A 16,118-nucleotide genomic window follows, 5' to 3' on the forward strand; every position below is an offset into this window, starting at 1 on the left:
TGTGTGTGTATATATATCTCCTGTTAGTTCTGTCCCTCTAGATGTCACTGGCTAATATAGGTAGTTTATTAAGTAGTAACTCACTCAATCACCAGGTCTCACAATAGGCTGTCTGCTGGCTGAGGAGCAAAAAGAGCCAGCCAGAGTTCCAAAACTGAAGAACTTGGAGTCCACGTTCGAGGACAGGAAGCATCCAGCACAGGAGAAAGATGTAGGCTGGGAGGCTAGGCCCGTCTCTTTTCACATTTTTCTGTCTGCTTATAGTCTAGCTGTGTTGGCAGTTGATTGGGTTGTGCCCACACACATTAATGTTGGGTCTGCCTTCCCCAGCCCACTGACTCAAATGTTAATCTCCTTTGGCAACACCCTCACAGACACACCCAGGATCAACATTTTACATCCTTCAATCCAATCAAATTGACACTCAGTATTAACCATCACCAGCCCACTCCTTGTCAACTGGAACCCACACACATCTCCTGAGACCAAACATAACCTTAAAATACAGACAATAGTAAGGTCATAGTTACCCCTAACATAATACAACTGTCCTTCCTACAACTTGAAATGCACGAATCCCCAAACAAAAGCTATTAGGTAAAGTGAACAGTAGTTAAATGCTCATATGAGGTCAATAAATCTTTTGTCACCTGATAAAGAAACGGAAATGAAATGAAGATATTTTCTGAGTACAAGTGTATACATGCACAAACATGTTTTTAACAAAAGGAGAAGGAAATACTCATGATAGTGCCAGTCCTCATTTCTGCAGCTGGTCACGTGGTCATAGCTGGTATTGATCACTACCTTCTTCCACTATTCATTCTGTATTCCCTTTGCCTTCAGCAAGCTCCTCAGCAGGTCGTGACCCAGAAAGGATCTGGACTATTTGTAGTCCTACCTGGATGGGGTATAATTTCCCATTGACCTTAATCAGAGTGCATGATAATACCAAGAGACGCCCTAATGGATCTCCTATACTCCATACATACTCTTCATCACTTCCTTTGTGGATTAGTGGACTGAGTTCATCTTGATAGTCTGGGTCAGTCTCCACAGCCAACACTGTAACTCCATTCTTAGCTTGTTGACTTAAAGGTAGGAGGAGTCCAAAGTGTCCAGGTGGCCATCTTAACTTGCGGTTTAATGGAATCATTATTGTGTCTCCTCGTGGCAGCGTTCTTCCCTCTAGAACTAAGATGTCTAGCCCAGCAGAACATAATGTCTCGGGAAAAGAAAGCAAACATTTTGCTAGTGGATCACTAGGGATGATAGTGAATGGTTTCACTTTCACTTCCACCCCTTGAATCCTGGATCTGTGGATCCTGGCTATGGGAGAAACAGCACCATACACTGGGCACTGATTCAGAGCATTCATGGCTTTCTGAAGTACTCTGCTCCGGCCCTGCAAAGTATTGTAACCTAGTTGACGTAATTGTGACCTCAAAAGGCTGTTCCACAGTTCTGTCATACCAGCGGCTTAAGGATGATGGGGAATATGGTAAGACTAGTGAATTCCATGAGCATGAGCCCACTGCCCAACTTCTTCACCTGTAAAGTGAGTCCTTGGTCAGACATAAAGCTGTGTGGAATACCGTGATGGTGGATAAGGCATTCCTTGAGTCCATAAATCATAGTCTTGGCTGAAGCCTTGCGTGGAGGTAGGCAAATCCATATCCAGAGTAAGTGCCTATTCCAGTGAGGACAAACCTCTCTCGTTTCCACGATGGAAGAGGTCCAATATAATCAATCTGCCACCAGGTAGCTGGTCAATCACTCCAGGGAGCGGTGCCGTACAAAGTGTTCACTGTTGGTCTCTGCTGCTGCTGGCAAATTGGGCACTCAGCAGTGGTCACAGACATATATATAGATGAGTTTATTACATATTAACTTATAGGATCACAAGGTCCCACTGTAGGCTGTCTGTAGGCATCAGGAGTGAGGAGCAAGGAGATCCAGCTCAAGTCTCAAAACTGAAGAACTTGGAATCCAGTGTTTGAGGGCAGGAAGCATCCAGCAGGGGAGAGAGATGTAGGCTGGGAGGCTGGGCCAGACTCACTTTTTCACCTTTTTTCTGCCTGCTTTATATTCACTGGCAGCTGATTAGATGGTGCCCATAGATTAAGTGGGAGGTCTGCCTTCCCCAGCCTACTGACTCAAATGTTAATCTCCTTTGGCAGCACCCTCACAGACACACCCAGGAGGAATGCCTACATCCTTCAATCTAATCAAGTTGACAATCAGTATTAATTATCACAGGATTACAGGCCTGAGCCATCGCACACAGCCTTATTGTATATTTCATACAATTTCCTGATTTTCCCATTTTATCTGTGACTTAATAAAGTTTTCCAGCTATGACCCCAAACTGGTAATTCTTGAAAGCACATTCAAATGTATTTTGCAACAATTCGTAACTGCTAAAATGTTGAGCCTTGTGGAGTCACCTTACTTCCCTGTCAGCTGTCAATTCCCCATCACTACTATCACTTCTGGGAGCACGTTTTCCAAAACTCGTTTTCTCTCTATGGTTTCTTCAGAGTTGCTCAATGAGATTGCAATAAGTTACAACTTATCACTGTCATGAGATTGGGAAGTCAGAGTGGTGGATTCATGTAAACTGACACCTGAAGTAAAACACATGCAGTTAGGTGTGGACTGGAGGATCATCTGGAGACGTGCTGCAGGCAGCTGAGAGCATCAGCATCCCCGCCCTGGGCTTCTCAGACAGGTCTGAGGATCGTCACATGGTACTCAGTACATACCACCAGGAACAGGTACACTCTGGCTTCTGAAGCAGCCACCTGAGAATCCCCTGTCTCTAGTACATTCTTCATGAATAACATAGTTAGGCTTTGGAAAGACTGTGATTTAGACTCTAATTTATTCATCTTAAACAATTTCTCCTTGAAATACTGAGAATAACTTCTCTTTTACTGTAAAAATTCCACTTATCCCACAACACAAACTCAAGTGGACTTATCTCTCCTGTTTATTCAGTCAGGACAGACATTGTGATGTCTTTTCTCCTGGGGATGAGGGCAAAAGAGGCTTAGGGTTCAGGGGAACCTCCCTGGCCCCCTCTAGGAAAATCTCCCAATGACTTTCAAAACCTGACTGAGTGTGAGAAATGCCCTCAGCAGATAGAGGCACTAGAAGGAGCCCTGGGGCAGCCCAGCCTCACACATCTGCTTCCCTGGGGGTTTATGTTATGACCTATAACACTGTGGGAGGGGCACTGTAACGCTGTTGACAGTAATAAGTGGCAAAATCTTCAGGCTGCAGGCTGCTGATGGTGAGAGTGAAATCTGTCCCAGATCCACTGCCGCTGAACCGAGAGGGAATCCCACTTTGCAAACTGGATGCAGCATAGATCAGGAGCTTAGGGGCTTTCCCTGGTTTCTGCTGATACCAATTTAAATTATTGCTAATGCCCTGACTCGCTTGGCAAGTGATGGTGACTCTGTCTCCTACAGATGCAGACAGGGAGGATGGAGACTGGGTCATCTGGATGTCACATCTGGCACCTGAGGTTGGAAACATAAAAACAAATATTCTTACAGTTAATCATGTTATCAGAGGATTTACCTGAAGAGTCAGACAGTACAGAGCACACTGACTGAGTAAATTCCTAGTGTTCTCCTTCCTTACCCGGGAGCCAGAGCAGCAGGAGCCCAAGGAGCTGAGCGGGGACCCTCATGTCCATGCTGTGTCCTGACTGAGACTGACTCCTGCACAGGGTGTGACCAGCCTATAAAAAAGTCTTCAGGGCAGAGAGTTGTGCTCTGGGAACATGCAAATCCACAGGGGATGGAGCAGGCTGAGCACAGCTGCAGGACTGGCTCATCTCAGTAACTCAGCACAGGGGCAGTGTCCCCAGAGTCCCAGGTCAGACCAGGGCAGTGCACATTTACCTTGAGAGAATACATTTCTCCTTGGGGCCATATGGTTACAGAACATACTTTTGGAGTGAATTTTCAAAATTTTAAAAGAACATATGACTAGATTAAATAATATATTTTATACTTGTATTAGGAGTGTATAGGAAAACATTATTTTTGGCAGAAAATTCATAATAAAGTTGTAGAACGTGGGGCTGTCAGAACTTTCAGTTACTCTCAAAGGAACGTGATGAGTGTGAAAGTATTTAGTGCGATACTAACAATGTCTCTGTCAGTGTGACATTGCTTCTTTTTTGAAATGGATATAAAAAGAATTTATCAGAAGCATCTTTAATAAATTCAATAGAATTTACTAATAAACTTAAGACATTGTTCTTAGCAGTACAAGGAAAAACAATTCGCTGAAGATGCACAAAGATGATAACTGTGTCATGCATAGATCTGCCGTTATCCACAGCTATGGGTCTCTTTAAGGCCCAGGGGCTAAATGGGTTGCACCTTATTCTTAGCATGACGATCCCCATATTCTATCCCCTTTCCTGACTTTGGTATAATTTCTTATGGTTCTGTAGCATGGAGAGCTGACTAGTGATACCAGCTCTGATTATTTCAACTAAAATCTCTGTTTCACTCGCTCACCACAGGAGCCTGGATTAGGATCAACTTGAAGCCCTCTCTGAATCTTGGCTCAAATAATCAATTGTTTCAAAGTAGGATGACAAAGGCCACATCCCCTGAGTAATGCTCTGAGCTGCGCTCCCCACCAGCCTGTTACTGGGGTCTCAGGAACATCTGCCCAAGAACCTGGCTTTCTGGAGAGCAGGTGAGGGGGAGGCCCTGGGGGAAAGCCAGGTGAGTGAACCTCTCTCCTTAGTGAGGGTGGCTGCTGCCCAACGCGTGTTCTTGCCATGCACCAGGGCATCATCCTGACCCAGATGCCAGCCTCCCTGTCTCACATCCATTTAGAGAGAATCTCCATCTTCTGCCAAGACACTGCCCATGTGGATGAAAAAGTATTTTGCATCCAAATATATCTTAAGCACTGATTTGAACCTCAATACCTCACACTGCTGCCTTTGCCCAGGGCATGTCGGCCTGGCTCAACAGCAGGGGAAGTGGAGTCAATTACATCAGTATCAGTAGACTGAGAAATACTCCAGGGAAAAGTTCTCATGCACGACTACCAGTGGCCAGACCAAGGTAGTGCAGCCTGTGCACAAACCTCCTGCTGCTTTTCCAGAGGACTGGATTTCTGGGAAATGGCTACCCAACAGGTTGCCAGGATCCAGATATCCAGATTCAGAGAGATACATCTCTGGATTCAAATACACTTTTTTCTTTCTGCATAATTTTAGCAGTCATTGTTACTACGCCTTGGGGGTTCATGTCATTACACTCCAGCTGACTCTCTATGGCCCTTTCTCCCCTTCACTGCTCTATCTGAACCTGGGGATGGCAGCTCAGGCTGCAAATGAGGCAGACCTCACGGCCTGGAATTAATATCCCCTAGGATGGCTATCTATCAGTGATGACAAGGGAGGTGTACACATATCCCAGCTCCCTCACCTGTCAGGTGGAATAACAGAGATATTTTTCCTGTGTTTCTATGTGGGCTTGAGCTCTCATCATCCTCAGAGGTGGCTCTTTGCTGAGGTACCTTTCACTTTCCCTTTCCCTCCTCTCTTCCTTTGCTCACTTGCCTGTTTCCTGCATTTTGTAAAGATACTGCCTGCATGTGAATCTTTGGCATCCTCACTGAGGGGACCCAACCTAATGCATTGGAAAAATCCTCATTTTTGGAAGGCATTGTTGGTTTGAATTATTGTCAATTCTCATGTTTTAATGCATAGGGAAATTCCAAAAATTTTTAAAATCTTTAAATTCCCTTTGCCAATCTTCCTTAGATTTGATTTTAGCAGAGATTCATTTTTTCTAGGTCACAAAATCAAAGACACCTTCCACAAATGGCTACACAGCATGGAGTCCACATAGAGCAGAGAGTCCGAATCCCCCAGAATTTGACATCCCCACGTCAGAGAGTCCTAGAGTCTCAGGTTTTTTTCTAGGTCTATTGCCTTGTGATATTTTTATTCTACCTTAGGGGAAGATCATTGTGGGGATGATGAGAGTTGTTTGTGGAATGAATACACCCCTCCTAAAGACATCATTGTCCTAATATCTGAAATCTATGATCATTACTTATGAATATGTCAAAAATAACTTGGCAGACATGGTTAAGAATTTTGAGGTCAGGAGAGTATCCTGAATTATCTGGGTGAAACCATAATCACAGGGGTCCTTATAATCAGGAGGGAGAAGGGTCACACCCAGAGAGGAGCTGGGACCATGCAGAGGGGTGCTGGAGTGATGGAGGAAGGAGCCATGGAGCCAGGAATGTGGGAACATCAGAAAGATGGAAAGCTCGATATTGGATTCTCTCTCTTGAAGCCTCCAAAATGAATAGAGTCCTATTACTCCTTGATTTTACTTCACTGAGACTTCTGACTTCCAGAAATGTAAGATAATACACTTGTGTTATGTGGAGCCAGTAAGGCTGTGGTAATTTGTTACAGCAGCAACAGGAAACCAATGCAAGGGGAAGGGGTGTGTTTTACTTCCCTAGTGTATCACTGTCCTTTGTTCTCCAAAATAGTTTCTGTGTTGTTGTCTTTTGCTGTCAATTTCAGCAAGAGACAGAAAACATTTTTCTATGAGGAGAGCTAGCACCAGAATTCTTCTTACATAGAAAGTGTCTTGAGTAATTTTGTGGGTTAGGTCTTGTACAATCTTGGTATCTGGGAGCCTGGAGGTCATCTCTCACAGCACATGAGAAGAGGAGGGAGTTGTGGGTTTTGCTTTTTTAACATTCATAGGGCAAATTAGATGTAGAGGACCCAATCTGAGAAGTGAGGACTGAGTCAGAGAGATGGGGACTGCAGAGGAGACAAAATGTAGTCAGGGCCATGCAAGATGTGACCCTGCTGCCATATCTGAAGGAAACATTCTTGGTGTTTGTCAAGGCTTTGAGCAAGTTGTGATTTGTAGACAAAACTGTAGAAGGGTCTGGGTTCAAGCTTAGTGTCAGCGTGATGGGGACTAGAATTCCCAGTGAGCTTGTGTTAAGAACTCCACCCTGCACTTCTGGCTCTGTCTCTTCTCTGGTTTTATAGGTGATGGGCTCCTCTACGGAATGAATGTGGCTCTGAGGAAGGAACATAGTTAAGGTCAGACAGACCTAGATTCCAAGTTCAGCTTCAACAACTGCTGACCAAGTGACTTTTATGCAAATCAGCCATGTGCTCTCATGAACAGTTTCCTCATGTGTGAAACGGGGCATTGAGGATATGAAAGGGTGTCCTGAGGGTTCCACCAGCTGATGCACCATGAAGTAAACATACATGTAGAGACAGACAGACACACACACACACACGAGAAGAGTATCTAGTGCCCCTTTTATGCATCCTTGAGTAACTCAGAATGTTATGTGAGATACTCCCAGTCATGTCATTTTCAACTAAAATTATCAATATTCATCTTATAACTAAGAGATGCCTCTCTGTACACTGTAGGTTTCATGTGCATTTCTTCAATCACAAAATTTTTCACCAATCTATTTATGTCTGATATCAGAAAGTTAAGCAAGGAGATTGAAAAACCACCACAGCACCTGTAGTCTGGATTTTCCCGGAGCCCCATTTGTGTTAGTGTCCTCGGGCTACTGTAACAAGTTCTCAAAAATGTGGTAGCTTCAAACAACAGGAATGGAATCACTCATAGTTCTGGAGACCAGAAGTCCAGAATCAGTTTCACTGGGCTAAGATCGTGGAGACATCGGTTCTAGCCCCTTCAGAAGCTCTAGGAAGGAGTCTGATTTAGCTCTTTTAGCTTCTGGTGGCTCCAGCTCTCCTTGGATGTGGACACATTATTGCCATGTCTATCTCTGTGTTCAGATTGCCTTCTCCTCTTCAGTCTATGGTAAATGTCTCTCTACCTCTTTTTTTCTCAGGACACTTGTGTTCGCATTTAGGGCCCACTTGATTAATCTAACATCATCTACCTGTTTCAAGTTACTTAATTTATACCTGCAAAAGCCCATTTCCCAAATCAGATACAGGCATATGCTTCTTGGAATGAAACCTCACTATTTGGGGATGATACTCAGTACTACACCATCATAGATCAAGGTCTCAGTTTTAGTCCTATACACACATCACAAGCTCAAACCCTCTCTCTCACTCTCTCTCTCCCCACACATCTTGTCTTCCTCATTTTCTCAAGGTCATAAATTTCTTCACTTCCTTAAGTGTATACAGTGACACCTATAAACAAATAAGTATCTGAGAAAAGTCTCAATCAATTTAGAAATTTATTTGGTCAAAGTTAAAGACATATCAGTGAAACAGCCTCAGAAGGTCTTGAGAACGTGTGCCCAAGGTGGTCGGGCTACAGCTTGATTTTACACATTTTAGGGAGACATAAGATAATCAATCAATATGTGTAAGCTGTACATTGGTTTGATATGGAAAGGCAGGACAGCCCGAAGGAGGGGGCATGTTGGGGACTTCCAGGTCATAGGTGGATTCAAAGATTTCATAGACAGTGGAAAGAGTTTATCTAATGACCTGTAATCAACAGAACGGAGTTTCTGGGTCTAAAAAAAGGGTTTTGGAGCCAACGTTTCATCATGAAGATGAAGTGTCCAGGGAGCAGGTTTCAGTGAGAATAGATTGTAGTAAAAGGTGCCAAACTCTTAATTAAATCAGTTAAATTGTTCTGGGTCAGGAAAGACACTTAAAAGGGTTGGGAATCTCTACTGAATGTAGATTTTTCCCATAAGAAACAGCTTTGCAGAGGCATTTTTAAAATACACCAAATAACAGTATCTTGGGGAAAATACTTTGATTTCTCCTCGGGCCTGGCATCTGTCGTGTTGGTATCTTATTGCAACAGACAGTTTGCTTTGTCAGTCTCAAGGTCTCTGTCTTAATATTAAGCGATGGTCAGTTATGTCTGAATTTTAAAGGGAAGAGGGTAAGTTAAGGCATATCCAATCATCCATTCCCAACATGGACTGTACTGTATTTCAGGTTGATTTTGGTGTGTTCTTGGCTGAGAGGAGGAGTTCGTTCAGTTGGCCAGGGAGCTTAGAGTTTCATTTTTGGTTTACATACCTATGTCCAAGGAAGAGGGCCCCACACAGGAAGGCTTGCTAGGAACCTGGCTTACAGGGCTGCTTACAGACCTTCTGTGTCTCCTGTTGTCATGCACAAGGAAGGACACAGCCAATGACTACCCTCAGTCATCTCGGGAGAAGCCGTGTCTGCAGAGGACAGTCATGAGCTGTGAATGTAGAGACCTGTGATTGTCTTCAGGGGCCTGTGGTCCTCAGCTTTCATGGGAGTTGTGTGGGCGCTGGCTCAAAGAGTATCCACCAGGATATTAATCAGAATATCTCATTCACGGAAGGCAGTGGGTGATATGACAGCACAGAGGGACTCTCTGGGGCCAGTTGCATGGAGCACTCTGGGAGAGTCACTGGCACTCATGCTAGATAGAGCTTCATGCAACTTCTGAAGAACATGGATTTGGATCTCTTTACATCATTTTGAAAGACCATTTATCATACTGAAGGAAACCACTGTAATTAACTAAGGTAACATCTTTAATAGGTAGAAACAAAAAGGTGATTTATTTTGTTGCCAGGATGATAACAAGAAAACAAACAAAAATAACAAGAAGGAAAAGAGCAACCCTAGACTCAGGGCTTTGGGTAAGAGGTGGAGACTCAGTAGTGAATCCCCTAGGCCATCTCTGTCAATAGAGAGGGACAATCAGGAAAGGGAAAAGTGCAATAGAGGCAAAATCTTCGTTAGTAAAAGAATCCTAAGAGAAAACAAGAGTCTCCTTCCTGAGCATCATGTTGGTGTCAGGAAGATGCACATAATCCCCACATTCCATGTCTTACACTTTTCAGCAATTAGGGCTTCAGCATGAATTTAGAAGACACCATTCACTTCACAGCAGATGGGGACACAGTCAAGGCAGCGGTGAGAGGCAAGGCTGGGCATTAAGTCTCAGAGCACAAAGCAGGTTCCCCACTACTCCGCAGCCTGGTGTCTCCTCTCAGATGTTCCAGATGTTCCACCTAATTCTCGCCTTAAGGGCTCCAACTTGTTAATGGGACTGTAGCCCTCTTCCTTTCCCAGGGTGTCTAAGAACTTGGCTGTCTTTTGTGTATTGTGGGGTTTGCTTGCCATCTAGAGGCATGTTTTTGGCATAACAGTTTATAGGCTTTTTCTACTTGTGATATCGAAATAATTACATAAATAAATGTATCATAAGTAATAGACTTAACGTATCAAATCAGTAAAAAAAAAAAATAAGATGAGTTTCAGAGCTTAAAAGGAATCTGATGAGGTTAAATAGAGAAATTACTTTCGGTGGAGGACAGTTAGAGCAACAGATGATTTGTTTTTAAATCGATGACATTTTGGGAGTAATTATCATATGCTAAATAACAACTTGAAATAAGCTTCTAAAATATAATTTATACTCAAAAATTATTTCCAAGGATCATACAAATACATTTTCAGATTAAAGCATACAAAAAATGTGGGTTTATCATCAGGTGCACTTCTCAAATGTGTACTTGGAGCAAAAATAACATTTATTTCTATTTGCAAGTTCAAGATTTTTGATCTTTAGAAGAAAACAGCTTTCCCTTCACTCTGTTCCACTCATGCTTCTGAGGATGAGCGTGGGGGCAGCGACCGTAAGGAAGGAGGAAAACTGTGTGCTAAGGGTGGTCATGCCTCCTCCCCACCTGAGTGACCTCATGGACCAAAGTCTCTGACACCACCAAGGCCACCCACCTGCCTCTGCACTGCCATGGTACAGACACAGAAACGTTGTCACATTTGGTCAACTGCAACTAGAGGCTTCTTTGTACCCATGCATTTTGATTCTGCTTGTATCTTCTCTCAGGTTTAGGGGATCGTTTACCCTTCACCATTTTGTTTTGAGAGTGTAGCCCTTTGTTACATCAGCATTGCATAAGTTGTTTGTTTGTTTGTTTGTTTAAGATATCTAACCATCTTGAATGGGTTGGGTCTAATCTTGTGTCTCATAGCAAAGCAGAAATTCAAGGTCGCAAGAGGCTATCAATTACATGAAGGCTAAGGATGACGATATCATTGTTTACCTCTGGGTCATTCTACTTGCATTTTTTTTTTTAACAGAGTCTCACCCTGTTAACCAGGCTGTAGTGCAATGGTTTGATCTCAGCTCATTGCAACCTCTGCCTCCCAGGTTCAAGTGATTCTCCTGCCTCAGCCTCTCGAGTAGCTGGAATTACAGGTACATGCCACCACGCCTGGCTAATTTTTGTATTTTTAGTAGAGACAGGGTTTCACCATGTTGGCCAGGCTGGTCTTGAACTCCTGACCTCAGGGGATTCACCTGTCTTGACCTCCCAAAGTGTTGGGATTACAGGCGTGAGTCAGTGTGCCCCGATACACTTTGTGTTCCTTAACTGAATTACGTATAATGGCTCTTAAGCTCAATGATTCATTTCTCGGTATTTTTAAAACATATGGTGTCACTTTTTTTTTTCATTTGAGGGCTCCAGTGTGATTGATATTTATATAAATATTGCCATACAATTTTTAAACCTAACAGAAGTGGAACTTTGGAATTTTAATTGCACTTACCATGAAATTTGTTATCTTGGAATAAACAATCATCCAAGTATACTTTCTACCCTTAGCCTGAAGCATATCTTCTGTTGATTCTGTCATTATTTTATGTCTATCACACGGTATTATTATATGTAGCTCATGTGACTCATTATTGGGTTCAATATCATTTAGAACACTATATTTAATAAAATCTATGAAAAGGATCGATGCTTCATGCATTTACAACTGAAACATAGAACTCAGATTCATTTTCAGGTAATGATATAGTTACGTGAAAAGAATGCATTTCTGTATTCTTTGAAACATTTTCTTTTGAAAACATAGTAATAAATTTCTACTCTAAAATAGAACTTAGCCTAAATTATTTCAAAACCTTTAGAATATAGAAGAGAAATAAAAATCTCACATAATTCTGAATGTTCCCTTTTTTACTTGAAATAAACTTTATATTTTCCATCTTTGAGTTTATGCAGTTTATTTTCAAAGGCCACTTTTGGAATTGTGAAAACTCTGTTTTCACTTGGCAAATACCAATTAAGAGTAATCAATCTTTTGACATTAAGATCTCATACCTGCCATGAGTTTACAAAGTCTGTTTGAATAATCCAACATCAAACATTTTTTCTAAGCGTTAGCTGTACTCCCCTTGTGTAGAATGCTTTTACCTGTAAGACACTGGAGAGGAGGGTTTAGTGCAAGTCATAGAGAAGAATTAGGAAGACGGGAGAGTATGAATTTCCCGGTATGACTAAGTGTCATCGTGGGTGAAATAAACCCCAAGATGGTCATTTCCCATATGTATTACCATGCTGGTATTGTCGCTAAACTGCATCCATGGTCTGGTTATTCTGACAGTTGCATGAACTTGACAAATGTGGGCAAGACAGGGAGGGTGAGGATGTGAGCTTTCATTCATTCTACCTTCATCATAGCCGGTTGCTCCCAGGGCACGTGGCCCCCATGAATTCTCTTCCTGATGCCTTCCCCAGGCTGTGACTGCTGGTGGGGCCTTAACATGTGAAATCTGAGATGCTACTGAGGCTGTCATGGACCAGCCTCCTCAGCAGCAAACCCTGCCCTGATATCTTCAACAGCCTTCTCTTCTGCAGACTCAAGAGACTCTGCTCAGCTGCTCCCTCAGACAAGCAGCCTATGTGGGCAGCTGAACCAACCCAGCAGGGAGGTTTCTGTTTGAGGATGTAGCACTGTGGGAGGAGTTTGTAGAGTTTGCATGCAGTAATAAACCCCAACATCCTCAGCCTCCACCCTGCTGATTTTCAGGGTGAAATCAGTGCCTGACCCACTGCCACTGAATCTGTCTGGGACTCCAGAGGCCCGGTTGGAACCCAAATAGATCAGGAGCTGTGGAGACTGGCCTGGCTTCTGCAGGTACCAATGCAAATTAGTGTATCTATAACTATCCAGGAGGCTCTGACTAGACCTGCAGGAGATGGACGCTGGCTCTCCAGGGGTGACAGGCAGGGAGAGTGGAGTCTGGGTCATCACTATATCTCCACTGGAGGCTGAAATAATGAGAGAGAAGTGCAAGGTTACATACAAATATTACATATCACGTTCATAATTTTTTATTTGTTATTTCAACCTATATATAAAAGTAATTACGGGTTTTGCCATTGCTTTTAACTGCAAACAAAACGTAATTCCTTTTGCACCAATCTAATAATTTCTTTGCAACTTTTATTCATACTTCAAGCTTATTCAATTTCAAGAAAGGACTCTACAGATGCAAGGCACAAAAAAGTCCCCGAATTCATCCTCCTTTTCATGAGTCAGAGTTTCTCTAGGGCACAGGCCCTTGCTTCTTCTAGAATCTTCCTCACTCTCACAGATCAGGACATCACCTGCCCCACACTGGAGGACAACGTAAGCACATCTAACACATGCACAGAACACACATGAGAGGCAGTGGGGCCCCCAGAGCTCACCCTCCAACCCAATTCTCCTCTCTCATCTCCCTTTTGTCCTTACCAGGGACCCATAGCATTAGCAGCCCCAGGAGCTCAGTAGGGAACCTCATTGTGGGAAGGTGAACTGAGGAGTCCTGATCAGTTAAGGCAACATTGGAGCTGAGCCTTTATCTCTGACTCACAAGGGAAAGTCCTCCCTAGGGGACAGTATGCAAATTCCCTGGTGGGTGCAGTGGGGTGGAAAGAACCAAGGGGGGTGTGAAGGGGCCTCTCTTGTAAGAGAAATAACTTAAATATCTTCTCTGTTTGGAGGGAAACCAACAGAGACAAAATCCATGCTGCATGAGTAGGATAAATTCCCTGTCCCTTTCATCTTCTCTCTTAGATTTCCTGTTTCTTAGCTCTTCCCAGGTGCATTTTTCACTCCTCTTTAGTAAGGCCGAGATTCCATAAATAATTGATAATTCTTCTTTCTTTGTTCTTATTTGTTTGAGTCTAGAATTCGCTTTTTCAATTTTCTTATTGAGGTAATACACACACAGCGCAAAGGGCTGAAGTGTTAAATATGCAACTGAGTTTTATGTGTGTTCTTGATCCCAAAGAATCTATAGAATATTTCAAGTTCTCCAGATTCATTCCTCGTGGACCTTCCCAGGCAACAGCTGCTCCCCCATCCCGCTCAAGGTAACTGGAATTCAGATATTCATCACAATAGCTTGGTTTTCCCTGGATGAGAGTTTCATATAAATTGAAGGAAATACCTTTTTAAAGGGGTTTTTTTTCCTTGTCTCTTGCTCTTTTCTTTGCTATTTGTGAAATCTTCATTAATTTCTGTGCATTCAGCTATCTGCTGTCATTTCCTGTGATTCTGAAAAGTTTCCTCTTAAATATCTTATAGAACATATCTGCAAGAAATCATTTCTCTTCATTTTGTTCATCAAGAAATGCTTTTACTTCACCTTTATTTTGGAAGCATATTTTCACTAGATAATGAATCCTTGATTGAGTTCCCTCCACCCAGCATTTAAATATATAATCTCACTGTCTTCTTGCCTTTATTGGTCCCATGGACAGTTAAACCAGGATTTTATTACTGTTTCTCTAGTAAATTGAACCAGTTTTTTTCTCAATACATTTGAGATTTTCTCTTCCTATGTGATTCAGCATTCGAACTATGATCTGTATACTGATGCACGTCTTGATGTTTATCCTGAATAAGTTCTATTTTTTTTTTTTTGGTGTTATAGACTAACGTGTTTCATCACTCTTGACACATTTGCCAATAGTTCTCAGTTCTCTCAGGTGTGCCACCTCCCAGAGGCGCTTTCTGTGTGGTTATTCTCTGCAGTTCACTCTGCAGTGTTGTTGTATATTTTCTATTCATGTTATGTCTTAGGTAATTTTCAGAGCAGCCTCAGGGCCAGGCTCTGGAGTGTGGGTGCTCTTGTAGTGACAGCAGCTCTGGGCCTGGGGCGGGGCTGATCCACATGGAAGTGGCTCAGGGTCTGAGTTGCCAACACAGGATGAGGTCCTGGAGCTCGGATCTGGGATGATGCAGAATTGGGGCTGGGAGACAGCCCCATCCCAGGCAGCACAACAGTGGCTGCTTCTTGGGAGGATGTGGAGGGAAAGTATTGCAGGATCTTCCTCTCTGGGGTGATGTACATGCCCATGGCTGCAGGTATTTTTAGTGCCAAAACCACCAATGTCCTTTATAGAACAGTCTGCTGTGATCCTCATCAATGAACACTAAGGGACCTTCATCCGGAAAGCTGTAGAGTGGAGCTACCTTGGGGGATACTGAGGTCCTCAGCTGCAAAGGCTGCAGGGTCCTCCACAGAGCAGGCTGTGGGGACTGCAGTGGCCTTTCCTCCTGGCTGGTAACAATTGCCTCCTGCTTCTTTGCTCCTAGTTGTCTCAAAACTCTCAGATGTGCCATCTCCTTGCGATGCTTTCTGTATGGTAATTCTGGGATTTTCGTCCACTGTGTTTCTGCACTTATTTAATTGGACCCTTGAGGTCTCCAAGGGATATTTGCTTTCTTAGAGAGCCGTCTAACTGTTGGTTTTGCTTTTTGGATGTGGGTTTATGGTTTCTTTTGTGGGAGGGGAGATGAGCAGATTAAGGTTAGTATCCCCTACTCTGTCATTTTGCTAATATCACTCCCCCAGGACATCATTTTGAGGGTACCCTAACACTATCCCACTATCATGGGGTAATACTTGAGCATGTGGAGCTGAGAGTATTTAGCATTTGGAAGAAATGTGAATTGCTTTGGTGATGGGTGCGTTGATGCCTCTTGTATCCTCCAAAATGCCTGTGACAAGAACTCTTATCGTGCAGTTTCTTCTAGCAGTGTGATTTTGGCGCTCCTCCTGTTAAGCCTACTGCTTTACACTTCATTTCTGTTGCCTCTTGGTGGGGATGTGACTGTAGTAGAAGTAACACTATTTCCCTTGTGAGGCTATAAGAGACTATTTAGTCTGCATAACTTCTGTCTACTCCTGTGGGGGAAGTGTTGAGGGAACCAAGTAGCCGTATGAATCAGCAAACAGCCCCATCTGAGAACCCTGTATCCAGTGTCAACCACC

General features: G+C 43.2%; 2 gene segments (V, D, J or C); both read right to left on the minus strand.

Annotated features, from left to right (window-relative positions):
- Nucleotides 1–2,974: 2,974 nt before the first annotated feature.
- On the minus strand, nucleotides 2,975–3,729 carry LOC112604969. The segment is given in 2 exon segments: nucleotides 2,975–3,527; nucleotides 3,652–3,729. Coding segments are annotated over 2 exon segments (366 nt in total).
- An 8,521-nt stretch (nucleotides 3,730–12,250) lies between these two features.
- LOC112604947 lies at nucleotides 12,251–13,637 on the minus strand. The segment is given in 2 exon segments: nucleotides 12,251–13,122; nucleotides 13,589–13,637. Coding segments are annotated over 2 exon segments (435 nt in total).
- Between the last annotated feature and the right edge of the window lie 2,481 nt (nucleotides 13,638–16,118).

The sequence above is a fragment of the Theropithecus gelada genome, chromosome 13, assembly GCF_003255815.1.
Source record: "Theropithecus gelada isolate Dixy chromosome 13, Tgel_1.0, whole genome shotgun sequence".
Taxonomy (NCBI): Eukaryota; Metazoa; Chordata; class Mammalia; order Primates; family Cercopithecidae; genus Theropithecus; species Theropithecus gelada.